Consider the following 16,863-nt stretch of genomic DNA (forward strand, 5'->3'; position numbering starts at 1 on the left):
AGGAAAATAAAAAGGCCTTTCGTGCCCTTCCTTATATTGCATTTCTTTCAGTTCTTGAAAAATAGTTGCAAACTAATTTAGCACAACACATTAGCTCTGGGTGTATTGGTGATAATGAAATATTACAAAGCACATTTAAATATAAATTATGTATATTTCTAATAGCTTTCTCATTTGTTATATCTTATGCTTGAATATTACCTCATCTTTTTCCCTATGCTTGTATATTCCCTCATCTTTTTCCTCAGCAAGCATTCTGAATTAATAGCTGTTCAGTTCTTCTATTCTCAGTTGTTGAGCTATTCTCAAAACTTCTTTTTGGTCCAGGTCAAACATTTTCAGTAACTATTTATGTGAATCTCAGAGAATAAATGCAGACAAAGTTACATTACAGCACAAAAAGTTATTGAGTGATTGCAAAATCTGTCTAAATATGTCTGTGTTTATATTTTGGTATGAATCTGACCTTAATTCTGATGTTCCTTCAAGAAAATTAATGTAATCTAGATAAATCTGTTTCTGTTTAGAAGCAGTTAGATTGATTTGTGTGAGTAGCAACATAGGGGGTAGTAAGTACCAGACACAAGGCTAGATCTTCATGTCCTCCACATTTCTCTGTATTTTTTTCTATGGGTTGTAGAATACTGCCTCATTAGCCATTTATTGAATTGAGCTGGACAAGGGGATATATTTTTATTTATACAGATAAATTTAGGTTTGCAAAAATCATATGTATGTGTACCTATCACATTGATATTGAAGATTCTAGGGCACAGTTCAATATGTGGTAGTTTATTGAGGCGGACTACTTAAGCAGATGCAGATTCAAACCCTAAATTTCCATATAGAGTTGCTTCAGTCACCATTTGAGCTCTCTAGGTCAGTGGAATAGCTTTTAGTTTTTAACTGTATGCATAATAACTGATGTATAGATAATTTCCTTGTAATTTTAGGATAATTTTTAAGAATGATGCTACTTTAACTTGGATATTGTCACTGTGTTGGCTCTATGTGTCTTTTTATCTTTGCAGATGAACGTGACAATATCAGTTTAGATACCAAAAAAACATCAGACACAGCTGATGCCGATATGAAGAGCCTGACAGGGACTAAATCAAAGGACGGAACAGCATCAGAAAAGATTTCAGTTTCCAGGGAAACCTGGATTACCTTTGAAGACTTCTGTGTTTGTTTCCAGTAAGGAATAGAGGGTTTGAGTTTTATTCCACACAATATACTGTATAACAATGGTAAAATTCAAAAGATGGCTATATAAAAATTGTATCTTCTTAACAGATTTTCTTTGTATAGCTATCCTGCCTTTCAGGGTGGCTTCAAGGCTACTCTTCAGACCAGGCTACTCTTCAGACCAGACGTACTGTCCCTTTCGACAGTGCATCTGTAGATGCAGCCCTGCTCTGTGCCTTGGGTGTGTCCTCCAGAATACAGTGGAGAACACAACCACCAGCTCCATAAAGCAGTTGTCAGACTGCAGCTGGGGTGAAAGATTGTATGTCATGGAATGTTGTGGCCACTAGGTGCTTTTGCAGCCCATGAGCCACTGGGCAGACACGGTCTGCATCCAGACAGCACAATTCTAAAGAAAAATATAGTTGTTGAAATCTGTAGCCATCAGCATAACTTTGCTTGATAAACTAGGTATTTTGTCTCACTCCCTTTTCAATATAATTCCAAGGCTTTTATGCCTCTGAAAACATAAAATAAAAACAACATGTAGCATCATATCTTCAGCTTCTGTTTAAGATTTAAGGAGCTTGGTGCAATACATACCCTTTAGAGAATCTAAGATTGCTGAGGGAAGTAATTTTATCAGAGAAAATTCACCCAATTCTTTTCTTGTTTGAATGTGTAACTGAGATTTCTTTGTGAAGATTTTATTTTCATAAATAAGTGTTTAAACTCTACTCACTCTGTAAAGGAGAAGGTATAACTTGTATACCAGCCAGCAGCACAGTAACTTCAGGAATAAAAAGTCATGGGTCACTTTAGGCCTTGTTAAGATTTCCATGCTGCTTTTAGGTAGTCCTAAGTCCAGGAAAATAGGACATTCAGGAAAAAAAGCATCACAACCAATTTAATTTCTTTTAAAAGTCGCACATACAGAGAATGTGATATATGAGCTTTCTACCTTATTAGCCAAATGTTAAAGTACTGTTGACCTTTTTAGACCAATATTAATATTAATTAAGGCAAAAATCATTTGTCAGTTTCTTAGCTCTAAATGAATGAGAGTTTATTTCCACAGTCAACTGATAAAGTATCAGTTAACAGAACATCTTGATTGACCTTTGAAGAATTTATCCCTCAGAAGAAATTAAGCATCTTAGATTTTCAATTTACCCCTCTGCTCAGTTGAAAACTTTTCCTTCTCTGTCATGCCTACTTCTCAGATACAGTGAAAATTAAAATGTTCATAGTTCATATCAACTTTGAGAAGTGAGGAATATTTTAGTCATTGTAGGTATTGGTATGTCAGCAGTAGATCAGGATCCCTGTAGAGTTTCTGGGTAATCACAACATTGGTTCAGATCTGATTCCATCCTCAATTAAAACTTAAGCCATTTATGTCTTCCTTGGTGAAATCAAAACTAGAAAAAAATGTTGCCAGGAACTATATAGCTTTCTGAAGGTCTGCAAACAGCTGTCAACTGAAAAAAAAAAAAAAAGAAATATATAAATCAGTCTATCTTTCAGTTATACTTTGTATAAAACTTCATTACAGTAATTTTCATGTTGGTATGGAAGTTTTAGAGTAATATTAGCAAGTTACAATTTATAGATTGAAAATAAGCAAATTAGTGGCCTGACCTCCAATGGAAAAGTGCAGAAATGCAGCAAATACATAAATTAATTTCAACTGCTTTCTCTAGAGATTAATTTTATTCATCTTTTTATAGCTAAAAATGTTGAATCATTTTTGAGAAATAGATGAGTCTGACTTGTGAAATTAGAATCTTGTGCTATGAAATAGACATTTACCTAAACTATGTAATTTATACTGATTATTTTCTTCCAGTCATGTATATCTAATATTTCAATTTTATATTCTTCTTAGGAACCTGCATGTTTTCCACAAGCCACAGACATATGCTTATAATTATCAGAAGACATGTTTTAAGGTAAATGACTGTATTGTGCTTTTTTTTCCCCCAAAGTTTTACATAATTAGTTAATACATATATCCTAAAGGATATTGATAGAGCAGATATAACTGCTACTACTGAAGCATAATAATGCATTAAGATTACTGTAGTCAATACAAATGTATGTTTACAAGCAAATATTCAGCATTATATATATGTGTTTAAGTAAAGGAAAAATACTGTGTAATGCTACTGCACAATAACAAAAAAATGGCTTATGTAAAGAAAAATGATAGTGAATCAGATCTCTAACCATTATTTATTTTGATTTAAAACTATCTTTTAACAATTTGGTGTCAAAATTGAATTTAATGATGATTTAGCTACAGAATCTGCTCTCCAATTCTCCTTCATCTTCCCCTGTCACCAAAAACCCAAATTGTGAGTCTGTTTAGCATAACACTGTTTTCTTTTTAAATGCTAAGTCCTTTTGCTATTTAAAGCATCCTGTTGCAAGGCTTTAGAAATACTCTTTAGTTACATTCAAAGAATAGAATTTCTCTAAACCTGCCATTAGTTCATATTATCATAAGGTTATTTGACATGCTTTGAATATCCTGTCCCAGCTCTTATTTTATAGCTTATCTGAGGTGTAATTGTAGAGTACCGAAATGTAAACTCCAGGCGTGAAGTTCATGTAAAATCCTGTATTGAGAAGGTTAATTACATGGATTATGCTCCATAATTATAGTACACCTGCAATTTCCCACCTCTCTGTAATCACATCACAAGAAATTTTCCTAATGACTGTGTGATATGCTTTTGTAAGCCATAATCAGCATTGATTATGTAAGCCTGTGTGTTCTTGTGCCAAAAATCCCCTAACCCTCTGCTGTAAAACCATTCTTATTTTTAACATTGAAAGAGATATGTTTACAGTATTAGGTAAATTTTGTATCGTGCTTATAAAAGAACATTTTGATATTATGATAGAAGGACAAAAATACAAAAAAAAATGGATTTATATAATTCTGGAATATTCAGGAAGACCTGTACTGTAAGAGTTCTGAAGAAAGCAGCTCGTTCACTATTAGATTTTAAATAATTACTAGGAACAATAGAATCATTCTATAGTTTCTAACATTGGCATAGGGATAATGTATTAAAATTCAGAGTGAAAGACGTTGCCCTCATAGAGTTTTGTAGGAGAAAAACCCATTTATAAGGGAATATCATTCATATCCTCAAATTCAAAAAGTATTTATTTATTTCAAGATTTCTGTAATTAATTTGAATCAGAAAGTTGCAGCAAAAACCAAAATTTTTGGTCTTCTGTTGTCTGACAAGTAAAAATCCTACATTTAGATATATATGATCAGTATAATATAAAAGTAGGTATATTCTCATGCAAAAAGAGTTCTGTTTCCTTTAATCTCTTAACTGAACAGCATTATACATGCAACATGAGGCTCTGGGCTAAATGACATGTTTGAAATTTGGAAGAAGTAGTCACAATCAATTGCTTACTTCCCATACCATAGCGAAGGTCCCATATCCAAAATCTTAGTCGTACTTTGTGTAAGGCCAGTTGGACAGGATTCAGTGCAAATGAACAAACCTCTATTTGTCTGTACAGTCTTCTGATGAGGAAGTCTTCTATTATTTACTTGTGGACAGTCTGATGCCCATTGAAATCCTGGTTAGCTTTTCTGCATTAGTACACTGGTATGTTACTGAAGGTAAGGCCAACACTCAAAAGTACATGTCAATGTTGCATTTTCCTGTTCTTGAATATGTTTGTGCCATTGTCTCTTGTATACTTGGGCACAGTTTGAGAGTTTAGCAATAGTTTTAAAGAGTCAAATTGGTTTTAAGAAATACACTAACATTCAAGCAATACTTTGTCATTATTTCATATTGATGATGAACATTTTAATGAAGGAACCCCTCCCTTGTCTGTTTATAATGATTTGCTGGAAGCTTTTCATCTGTGTATTTCTGGAACAGATTTCCTTGTGTTTCTTGGGGTTTCTTTTCTACAGATTCCATTCTTGCAAGCTACTTTATGCCTTAGCTGATCTTAATGCAGCAAAAACCACAATATAACCAAAGAATATTTCTGAAATTATTTTTAAACTGGTGCACAATAAGCTCTCAAGTATGTTTTAAGTGGCTTTTTAAAGACCTAACAACTTGAATGACTTAAATATTAATCCCTTGTATTTAATGAAAAACACAGAATGGAATTCAGGAGAGTTAAGGCATGTTATGGTAGTTGGCTTAGGTTAATCAGATATTTAAATACTTGACATGGATGTAATTTAATGCATGTAGAATGGAGCAGAGAGAACCAAAACAAAGCTTAAAAAACCAAACCAACCATTCTGTTAAAATAAACTGTAAGCTATAAATGTAAATAATATATTTTTTATGGCTATTTGCTTTCTTTGCATGTGGACAGAAAGGATTTTTTTTGAGTTTTACAGCAGCCTTAAGTGACTTGGAAGATGTCTGATGCCTTAAGTTTTTAAAAAATACCTGCTTTAATCCTTTAACACTGTCTAGCCTCAGTTCTAGGTAGTGTCTCAAGGCATCAGATGTATACATCTTAATAACACATTTCATAACCATTATTTTCTAGCCAATAGTACAAATAAGCCATGTTTTGTACCACCAATGCATTTTAAGTGACTGGTTTTTTCTGTGTTAGCAAAACCTAAATGAAGATTTAATGACTGTGAAGTAGCCACAGATTCTGCTTAGGTGTGTCTGAATGTTATTGTTCACCCTCCCCATATTGTATGGGTTGTATTTTGTTTTGTTTTGTTTTGTTTTCTTAACATAGGTACTAAACAAGAATGTTCAACGGGCATGCTGAGGGTTGAATATTTCTCTTGGAAATCTGTGATTCCTGGAGAACTTGTATTAAAGATGCATACATCTGCAACCAAAGCTACTGTGGTAAATCTTCCTGTTGGGTATGTATGTATGTATGGGGACGTGATTTTTCTTGTTAAATGCTTGTAAGTAAGAGTAAAGAACTCAGACTCTTTATAAAAATGTTGGTAAATTCACAGTAATTTGTCAATCTTACCAAATTCTAGCTATCAAGCAGTCTGATACTCCAAAAACTTATATTTTAGGGAATAAACTCTTGCAGGGAAACAGGGAAAACAACATTTTCGTGTCTTGTCATAAGCATAATATTCCTGAATAATTCACTGAGGCCTTCTGCTTTCCCAAAAAGAGAAAATCATCAGTTTTATCTCAAAGAGATGAAACAAAATGTAGTTTTAAAAAATTAAGTAAGATGTCCAATAAACAGGCATAGAAAGAGAATATGACAACACTAGCGCACTGAAATTAAATCAAAGACCTTTAATAGTGCTTTTTATTTATATTCATTTTGTCTAAAACTGGGACAGTTGTTAGGTTTATAGACAGCATTCACATCTAGTTCTGCATTCACGTGTGTTTTCTTAGTGTAGTTTCTAAAAGTTGTATTTCTCTGTACTGTAGGGAGGCCAAAAATGTGCATCTTTTTGAACCTGTAAATTTCAAAGCTAACAGATACCATCAGCACAAATTTATAAGCTTCCCACCTTTGATTCTCTTTACTCCAGACGGAGACAGGAGGATTTCAGTCAGATTTAATTTACAAAAAGTGTGGGAGACAAATGGGCTTATTGACCACTTCCCCATTTCATTCCAAAAGAGAAGTCACTTGGTGATCATGGAGGACATTCTCTTCCCACTGTCTTTTAGGGGCTAAGGGGCATTTAAATATCAGTCGAAAGAAGATGTAATTAAAAACTATCTGTGTGGCTGGAGGGCATCATCTCTCCGCTCTTACTCCCACTGCTGGATCTCTGGTTAACACTTTGAAGCTGTGGCCTGGATAAGCTTCTTCATAAGTACAATTCTGACAATGATATGACCTAATGTGTGAAAGAAAAAGCTTAAGAATTGCTGAAATGAAAAAAAAAAATAAAAAATTGTTTGGTTGGATTTTTCTTGATTGTAGGAGACATATCCTGCTCTTCACAGTAACTTGTCCCATAGGGCACCACATTGAGCTGTGTACCATGGTGCCATGTGTCTTTGGAGAAGAGGATGCCGTGATGCCAGCTCTTCAGAAGGTGTGCATAATGGCTAATCAAACTTTGTGAAAATAGATTTTCTGACTACTAAGTAAAGTGAAGTAGTATTGGACTTCTGTTTAGAGCTGTTATATTCAATTGTATTGTATTAAGTTTAATATGAAATTGGTAAGGGCATTAAAGATATGGGTTTTAGGGCCCGACAGGTACTGGATGCATATTGCAAAAGTTATCTTACATAAACATGTAAGTTAAAGTTGGGTAGTACTGTGGTTTACATAGAAGTGCAGCATAAAACATGAAAAATGCTCTTGTTGAAATAGATATGTCATGGTAGTCTATAACTCACTCTTTGAGGCATAGCAAAAAATACATGTAGAAATATAAATTAATATTTAAAAATACCTGCGTATTTAAATAAAATCTCACATCAGTGAAGTATGTTTGGTCCTAGGGGATTGCAAATTACACACCAGGTACCAGAGCAGCTTTTATATGTAAAATGAGAAATTTAATCAAGCAATTTTTTATAGTTGAGATAAGAGGCCCAGGGGAGAAATTATTACAGCTTTTGTTCTTAATTTTTTGTAATCCAGATAGCACCATTGTTATCCATATTTTCAAGGATTTTTTAGCAAGCAGTAGGCCCAAATATTTATTGAAGTCCTTGAGGGGAGGGAATATATTTTCTAGAGAACATTTGTGCAAAAATATTTAAAAGGTGAGTTTAATAGAAAATTTACATAGCAGTGTAAATTCTGGGTCCTAATAATAGAGCACTAAAACATCTTGTGCAAATTTATCACATTTATTGTGATAAAGAAGTAGAAATATAAGAAGCTGGGTCATTAAAAAAATCTTGTGGCTGTATTATCCCCTTGCCTTCAATTTCTGGATGAAAAGCTACTTCTTATCAAGAAAACAAAGCAGACTTTATCCTAGGGTTTTCCATGCAGTTTTTTGAAGCAACTTCTCTGCAGGCTATTATTTGCAGAATAGTATGCACATTCTTGCACAGAAATCCTGATGAAGATTATTGATGCTTAAGACATCATTGATCATTGTTTTCAGCAGGATACTAATACTAATTTGTCCTTCCATAACAGAGGATGCTAAGCACTTCAGCTGACAGTTATTATCACTGCAGTAGAAAGCCTCGATATGGATCTTATTTTTGATTAAATTTCCTATGACGAATAATATAGGGGAAAAAAAGCAATGAATATCTTATGGTGTCTGTTATTTATTTTACCAGCTAAAATCAGTGAGAATTTTATATGCTTTTGAATATCAGAGGCATAATTGATTTTACAGTTTATAATATGAAGAGCAACTGCATGAATTCAGGAAGTTTTGTACTTCATCACAATAAAAAAGCTTGTATTTTGTCATGGTCCAGGAAGAAAACCAAAGAAAATCCAAAAGCAATCTTTCTAAGAATAGTTGTTTTATTCTCTTTCCCCAGGAGAGCTCTCGATTTATAGAACAGGCTACAGCTATCCTGAAAGCTGTTGGAAATGTGATAAATAATTTCAGCAATAAGGAGGAGCTTCCTAAAGCCTTGAAGGAATTGGAAGTAGCTCATTGTCCTCCTGGCCTTCATGATACTAAAATAGCTAAAGAAAACATCAAGGTGAGCAAATAGTTTAATGAACGCACATCTAAAAGCTACAGAACTGGATAACTGCTTAACATTGTCATTATCCTCTTCAAAACAATGCCTGTGAGCTTAACAAGGACCACCTGCATGCTCTGAATGTGGCATTCATTATAAAGTGTAAGCCCAAATGACATAACTTGTAACTTGCATGATAATTATCTTCTTTTAAGAAGAAAAATTTCAATGTGCACAGAGTAGCACATTCTAAATTAAGTCTATTTTTGTCAATCTAGTTTAGCATACTTTGGGGCAGAAAGCATGAGCTGTTTTTATATTACAACTTCATTTTGAATTTGCAAGATACATCCTGAAATGCAGAAAAGTCTAATGATTGCTTTCTCTGCCTAATGTTGATGGAACAGAAAACATCATTACAGCTTATATTTCTGAAGGCATTAATGAGTTCTTTCATTCATAGCATTTCAAGTTGATTTTCTTTGTTTCTTGATACTACAGCATTCTTATTTAACTTTTCTGCTCTATATTTATGATAAATTAAAGATATATGATGAAAACATTAAATTTTTCTGTAGATCTCTATGCTATAGCTTTCCAATATTATAAAAAGATTACAACAAAAAAATTTATAGAAGATACACTAATTTTAATGTGTATGCAAATGTTGATCATATTGCTATAACTTGGTTTTTCTAAAGTTAGTATTTTATATATTCCAGATTCATTTATTTTCATCAAAGTACTAGAAAGCTCATGCAGTTTAGATTGTGTAGTTTTGATTGAATAGAAAAAAGGTTTTAATATTTTTATAATCAATGATATTAAAAATCAGAACACCTAAGCTAGCAATTTTATACATGGGCTTGGCACCAGGCTCAAATTCAAGAAAATAACAGAATTCGTAAAGAATTATTACAGGTGCTCCACTCATGAAAGAGGTAATTTACATGCCAAATCCACCAGGGAAAAAAATTTGTTTGAACTCAGGAACAGAATATAAAAATTTTAAATGCATATGCTCATGTGAAATATGTGCAAAACTTAGCTTAAGAAAAATTCAGTAGTCATAAACACAGATATCACCTAATTTGTCCTCCACTAAGAAGACTAATTTATATCAGTAAAAGAATAAAAAGACAGAAATTAGATAAATGAAAGGCACTGAGCTGACAGTGATTCAAGGAGGAAAATACGGAAATTATCTGTCTTTAATACAAATGGTGAAAAATTGTTCTGAATACAAGAAAGGATCTACTATATTCTTTCTTCCCTAGTTTTACAAATTTAAAAATAAAGGACATGTTTATTAGTATTAAAATACATAAAATGTTTCCAGAAAGCAGAAAAATCTGAAACTAAGGGCAATGAAAGAGAAAAATCTTGTTTTTTCCAGTAAGTTGCTACTATGTCCTTCAACTCAGATTATGAAACAAGTTCTGTAAAACACACTCTAAAATTCCCATCTACTAAGAGTGGGGGAGGAAAAAACTGGATTTCTGCTCTTTAAAGAGCATCAATATGTCAAAGCATTAAAAATAGAGCCAAATCTTCCCATGCTGTGGCACCTCCTAATCTCAAAAGCATTCCCATTCAGTTATCAGTCTCTGCTCTGAAACCTCGAGTTTAGAACTCCCATTGTCATGATAGCAATTATAATATGTTCTTCTGTCCTCTGGCATGAGGCCATCAACCCCCTACACATAAACTATGAGGATGTTTCTGGGTGATAAACACACTGTAGAATAAGTACTATTTTCTTATTTTTATACGCCAGGCATGAAACAGGTTTTCTCTCTATTGTTGCCCTGAAGCATTGTAGTCTGACAGGTGGGATTAATTTTCAGATACACTATTTGTTAAAGGAAGTTAAAAACTTCATGTATATGTGGTGAGAGAAGAGGGAAACAGTTTCTAAAACAATAATAAGAAGCAAATTAAATCAGTCTTTATAAATGAATTATTCTTTAAATGCTTTTCCTCTTTCTGATTATAGGTTTTCAATAATGCATTTTGGTATTTGATCAAATATGTATTAGACAAGAAGGATCTTTACAGATATAAATTTGCCTTCAGGTCTTTTACTTTGGATTTTAAAGACACTGATTTTTCTGGTGATGACACTGATATTTCAGGTAATATGTTGTTATTGCTAATCACTTCAAATATATCTGCAAATTCTTATTTTCAGGGAAGCCAACTCTTCTCTGTTCTTGTTTTTCCTTGCTTCAGTAGACAGAGTTGATTTTTAAGCCTAAGACTTTTACTGTTGACAGGACATCTGAGGCTCATCTCAGAATAGAAATGATCCTCTTCTTTGTCCCAGAAAGTCTGATTACCCTTTTTAATTTATAAAACTGCCCTTGGTCTTCTTTGCATTTCATTTGTCAGCATTGACAAACAACAACAAGCATCTACATTTTTTTACCTGTTGTACTGCACCTCGTCACTATTGTTCAAGGTATCATCTGAGAAACCCTTAAATGCCTATATTGTTCACAAACTGAGAGCAAAGGAAGACTCAATTTAGTACCTTCTTTGAAAGTTCAGCTATTTCTTAGTGATGGTTGAGAGGTTTTTGTTTGTTTTTAGGCTGAGAGATATTTTAAGTTTTGTTATCTTGCTTGCTTTCTTGCTTGTTTTTAAGCTTGTTTTTTGGGAAATTAGTGTGTTGCCTGGCTGATTGGCTGGCTAGTCATACCCATGTAGTGTGGGACTGGCTAGAGCACCATCTGCCTCCTCCAGCTTGCAGTCAGGGTGTGCTGTGTACCTGAACATATTCTGAGAGGAGCCTTTGGAAGGCCAATGTATTTCTTACAAGCAGGGATAATTCTCTTCCCACTGTTTCTTTGCTTCATTTTTTATGCAGGCTGCAGTTTTACGCCATTAGAATTAAGTTTCCCTGGCAACCAAATATATTGCTCTTTTCCATTTTAGGACTTACCTTTCAGTCTCTGTAACTTTTTAATCTATTAATGCTAGCATTTATTTTACTACTAGAAGCCTTGTGTATGTGGTTTCATATCACAACAGAAAAATAATTTATCTGATTGGCGGGAAGAGACATGATCACCATTTGAGCACTTTTTATGGGGACTTAGCTTTGTCTATTGTGAACTTACAGAATACAGTATCAAACAAAACAATACTAACTTCCTTTTGATTAGTCAGTTTATTCTGGAAAAATAATATTAAAAGCTAAATTGTACACAAATACTTTTGCTGGCACAATGGTGTAGTAAGTTTGTCCTTTTAAGAAAACATTCAAAAGCCTGTCTCTCTTTACTGGGAACTTTCCTCTGAATCTCCTCTCTTCTGAAGTTTATTGTTCCTTTGAGACATTAGGTATTTTTCAGAGAATTTCATCCCATGACAAGAGTATGTTACAAGGGTCAGCATATTGACATTTATCACACCACTTGAAGTAAACAACATCTGTCACATTTTTTTAAAGATGTCTGTGCTACTGATTTCTGTATCCCAAAAAACCCTTAAACACTTGTCAGCATTAGAAGACATTTTTTAAATAGATTTGAATAATTAGCACAGTTGACAGGTTGTAGCAAAGATCTCTTATAAATTACTAAATTATGAAATCTACTGTGACAGAATATTTTTAAGAGTTGGGCAGTGAATCAAAAAAGTGAAATAAATATATGGGGGAAAGTTCTGTTTCAGTTTTGTTTCCTCCAGTGTTCTATACATCCTTTTAAATTATTTTCTTTTCTAAAACTAAATTACAAGAGAACCCTGTTGGACTGGAAAGGTAATTGTTTCCTTTTGGTTTTATTGACAGTTTTTTACATTTATTGATGTTTTGCCCTGCTTAAAAAAGGTTGCTTTGGAGTAAATGCATGCTTTTGTTCAGGTTCCTTCCAGAACCCTAAAGAAATAAAGCATAAACCAAGTGAAATGTCAAAGAAAAAAAGGTAGCTAGCAGGAAAAAACAGCTGAAAACTGCATTGTAGAAAGATCTAGAAGGATTGGCATGATTGCCCTGGCCCACATTAGCACTGCTGCATTGTCAGGTTAATTGCTCAAATCTTGTCAAGACATGAGGTTATAACCTTCTGGAACCTAACAGACATCAGTGTAATCTACCATACTAGATGAATGAAATATTTTTGTAATCTGTGTCTGCAAGTATGTTAAATCAAATCTGAGCTTTTTTTGGAAGAGCTCCTCCATTTTACAAATGACATATTTATTTTGCACTGTGTGCTGAATTAATGTCAAGGTTCACCAAGGGCAAGGATATCACGATTTACTGCAGGTAGTGGTCATGCCTGCTAAGATCTCTAAGAAGCCATCCTGAAAATGATTTAGTTAAATTTATTTGACTGCCAAGTATCATCCATCCCCATGGAGCAATTAGCAGAAAAGCCACAAGAAACAAGAGGAAGACCGTGCCATGTGAACATACACAGGAATGTGATGCTTCCTGGGAAAGGAAGCATATCAGGATGATGTTACACAAGAGGCAGTGTTGGCAGTTCAACACCGCCTGCCTGCTCTCTGTAGCACATATTCTTTGTTTACCTTGTCCTGGTTTCATTGGGCCCAATAGTGAGCCAGTGGAGCCAGGGGAGGTCTGTGGCACTTATTTTCAAGAGTCTCAAACTCTTGACAGTTGTTTAGGCACATTTCAAGAGCTAAATTTCTTTCTCATGGATAAATTCCAACTTTGAAGTTGGAAGTTGAGTGCCCTTTGTGTACAGTTCTCTTAAAACCTTTTGGTCTGAAATTTTACATAGCAGTTGATCTGTTCTCTATAAGTTTAGCTTAACTGTAAAACTGTATTTGGGAAGTCCTACTCAGTTCTTTTTCAGAACAAGCTTCTCTCTCCTCCAGAGACTTAACATAGGTTAAGTCTATCTTAACATAGGTTAAGGTGATTGATCGTACAGTTGTGTTGTGTTGTGTTGTGTTGTGTGACTGAAAAGAGAATTCTGAACATTTGTTTCTTCTTGCACTTTCAATATGAACTAGAGTTCCAGTAAGGGGTGAGGGAAAGTTTGGCATTATTTGATTGAATATGTAAAGTGTCTCTCGAGTACATGCAAAATACTCCTTTTTAAAAAAAAAACATTCCTACATTGCCTCCAGGAAAACTGCAGTGATTTTATGGTGAAAACTGTCTTTCTAGGCTTGAAAGCTCCGGTTTTATTATTAGCATGGTGTCTTCTGATTAACAGCTAAGGCATGTCAGAGATTTTTGACAAATCTGTTTTCAATCATAGTGTCAAATTTGAAACATCCATTAGTTCAATATTGATGGATTTAAAACATTCACTAGTTCAAGATTGATTGATTCAAAGCATTTCACAGAATACAGTTCTCTGCTTCTAAGAAAAAATATTAATAAATGTTAAGTTTTAAAAAAAGCCTTAAAAGATCAGAATATTTAATTTAGACCTCATTATTTTGCCTTAAATGTTGCAAAGAAAACTTTTTTTTCTTATGACATTGTATAAAAAATTAGAACAAAAAAGAACCTTCTTAGGAATATATACATTAGGAATATATAATGACAATTTTGGGGTTTTGGCCCGATCTGTGGTAGCTTTTGACATTTTCAATAAATAGAATTGATTTCTGTGTGACAGTCCATACAAATTTTTATTTTTGTGTTTTCAGAAACAGTTTAACATTTAACTAACTTACTGTACATCCAAATATTCTTTATCCTGACAAATGAAATGTTTTATTTCTAGACATACAGATATTTTTTCTAGTTATGGAGTCCACTTGGCATCCTCAGTGGATGAAGTTTTCAGCTGGTTCACAAGGCAACACTACACCAATTTTTGTATTTACTTTTCTATATTATTGGTTTCTGCTCCATGTTAGGATATTCTTAACTATTAGGTCAATCTGTGTATATGTGTGTTCATATATATACAACAATACATTATTTTATATATATTTTATATATACAATAATGCATTATTTTGCTTTATATGATGAATGTAGGCTCTCTAGCAGAATTCATTTTTCTGAGCCAAAGCACAAACTGAAAATTGAAGTCTATTTCCATTTCATGAAGTCAATGATTAGTGGGGTCAAAAGTCATCTTGCCACTGGGTTCTTTAATTGTAAAATAGACAAGTTTGTAGACTGAAAAAATTCATTTCGGAATGTATTCCAGTGATGAATGAATGGGAGAGCCAAAACTTTTCCAGAGGTGCACAGACAGAAAACATCTTAGAACATGTTAAATTCCAGCCTGATGTTAGGAAAAAAACCAAAATATTTTTCACCATGAGTCTAGTCAAAAATTGGAAAAGAATGCCCAATTAAATTATGGAGTCTCCATGGTTATGGAAATATGAAAAAATGGACTGGACATTTCTTCAAGAACAGGAACAACCTGTTCTAAATTCATCCAGTTTTGGATGTGGGATTGGACCAGATGACCTTCAGTGGTCCATTCGAGTCTGTATTATTCTGTGATTCATTATATGCTCCTGTTTTATAACAGTGGCTGCGCCATACATATTGTTGAGGTCTAATCTGGTTACTATTGAAGTGGGTTTGTGTAATCTTCCAGTCCTCAAGTATTAAAGAAGCTTTCTGGGGTTTGGAAATGCAATACTGTTGAGAAATGATGGTTTGAGAACACAGCCAGATTTAGCAATATTGAGTAAAAGTGATTAGATTGAAATGTGTGATCTGGCTGATGAAAGCAATATCTTAAGATAGTTTGTTTGCCTGCAATGTTGTCTATATTTTTCAAGCAGATTCCTCTCGTCCTTTTTGTTTTTTGGTACTTCCTTTTGCAGCAGTGTTCCCTTCCTATTGCGCTGTCTTGCTTCCTTTGTTGCATATGTGTGCAGTTCCAAACTATCCTCCCTGGCACTGGCCCCTTGGAGTGTTGTTCCCCACATCCTTCCCTAAGTCCTGGTGCTGATGGCTCCCAGAATGCTAATTTCCAGGCAAGAATGCCTTCAAGGAGCTCATTGCTAACCTGTCAGAACCCACTAATTTCTGTTCCATTTTGGAACATAAAGTCAGTTAGATAAATTAACTCTCCCTTTATCGTAGATCTTACTCTTATTCTGTGTCTACTTTGTGGAAGCTAAACAAAATGTTTTGAACAACACTGGTGTTGAAATTATTACTAAAATATTACCAGATTGAGAGACAGAAGTACTTGAAGTCTTGTGAAGCTCTTTTAAGCTGTGTACAGAGTCAGGCTTTAGTGTATCAAATCCTCTTGGTTCATGTTTGGAAGAACATTTTGAAATTACAGTAGGAGGCATGATTTAAAAAATGTCCTGCAATAGCTGTCCATGAAGAGAAAAAAATAAATGATTTGATGTTTGTAATTAGCAAAGTAGCTGACATTTTGACTTTGCGTAATTATACAGTATATTTTCTCCAACTTACAATAAAAACAAAATTTCAAGAGTGATATTTTCATCATAAAAATTTTATGTTTGAAATCACTCTCTTGATGTTTTGTGGGGTTTTTTTCTTTCTTCTTTTTAAATTCATTACAGGCAGCTACAGGACTTCCAGCTTTGATGTTACTCATTCTTCCATTCCTTCAGAGAGCAGTGAGGAGAAATCCCTTAGTAGTTGGGAGAGTAAAACTCCCACACCTGAAGAAGAAGCAGCAGCTCTCACAATTCAAGCCATCTGGAGAGGGACTTATATTAGGAAAATACTGAAGAGCAGAGTACCAGGTGTGTAATTTAAAAATGCCTTTCAAAAATGCTTCATTCTTCATCTTATTCAAAACTTCACTGTAAAGAGTTTTTTACTAATTAATGTCTAGGTAAAATTAACTGAAACTAATGAAATAGAACTTACAGTTCTATTAAGGTCTCCTAACCACTCAGCACATATGGTACTAAAAACTATCTGAAAGATACACCCCCCTAGATTTGCATAGATACTAAACCAGAATTTACATTAATGTAAAGATGTAGATTTAGGTCAGAGCTGGGATAAATGTTAGGGATTTTTTCTGGAAATGTAAAGGAAATCATACAAGAACCTGAGCTTCATAATGAGTAGTCAGTGGAACACACACAAAGCC

General features: G+C 33.8%; 1 protein-coding gene across 1 annotated transcript in view; it reads left to right on the plus strand.

Moving 5' to 3' along the window:
• ADGB (androglobin) overlaps positions 1-16,863 on the plus strand; it is a 108,410-nt gene that overhangs the window by 60,265 nt on the left and 31,282 nt on the right. The window contains 8 exon segments of the mRNA XM_058835712.1: positions 1,032-1,197; positions 3,077-3,140; positions 4,741-4,843; positions 5,950-6,082; positions 7,129-7,243; positions 8,670-8,837; positions 10,816-10,954; positions 16,373-16,507. Coding sequence (XP_058691695.1) covers positions 1,032-1,197; positions 3,077-3,140; positions 4,741-4,843; positions 5,950-6,082; positions 7,129-7,243; positions 8,670-8,837; positions 10,816-10,954; positions 16,373-16,507 — 1,023 coding nt within the window.

This window comes from Poecile atricapillus, chromosome 3 (assembly GCF_030490865.1).
Source record: "Poecile atricapillus isolate bPoeAtr1 chromosome 3, bPoeAtr1.hap1, whole genome shotgun sequence".
NCBI lineage: Eukaryota > Metazoa > Chordata > Aves > Passeriformes > Paridae > Poecile > Poecile atricapillus.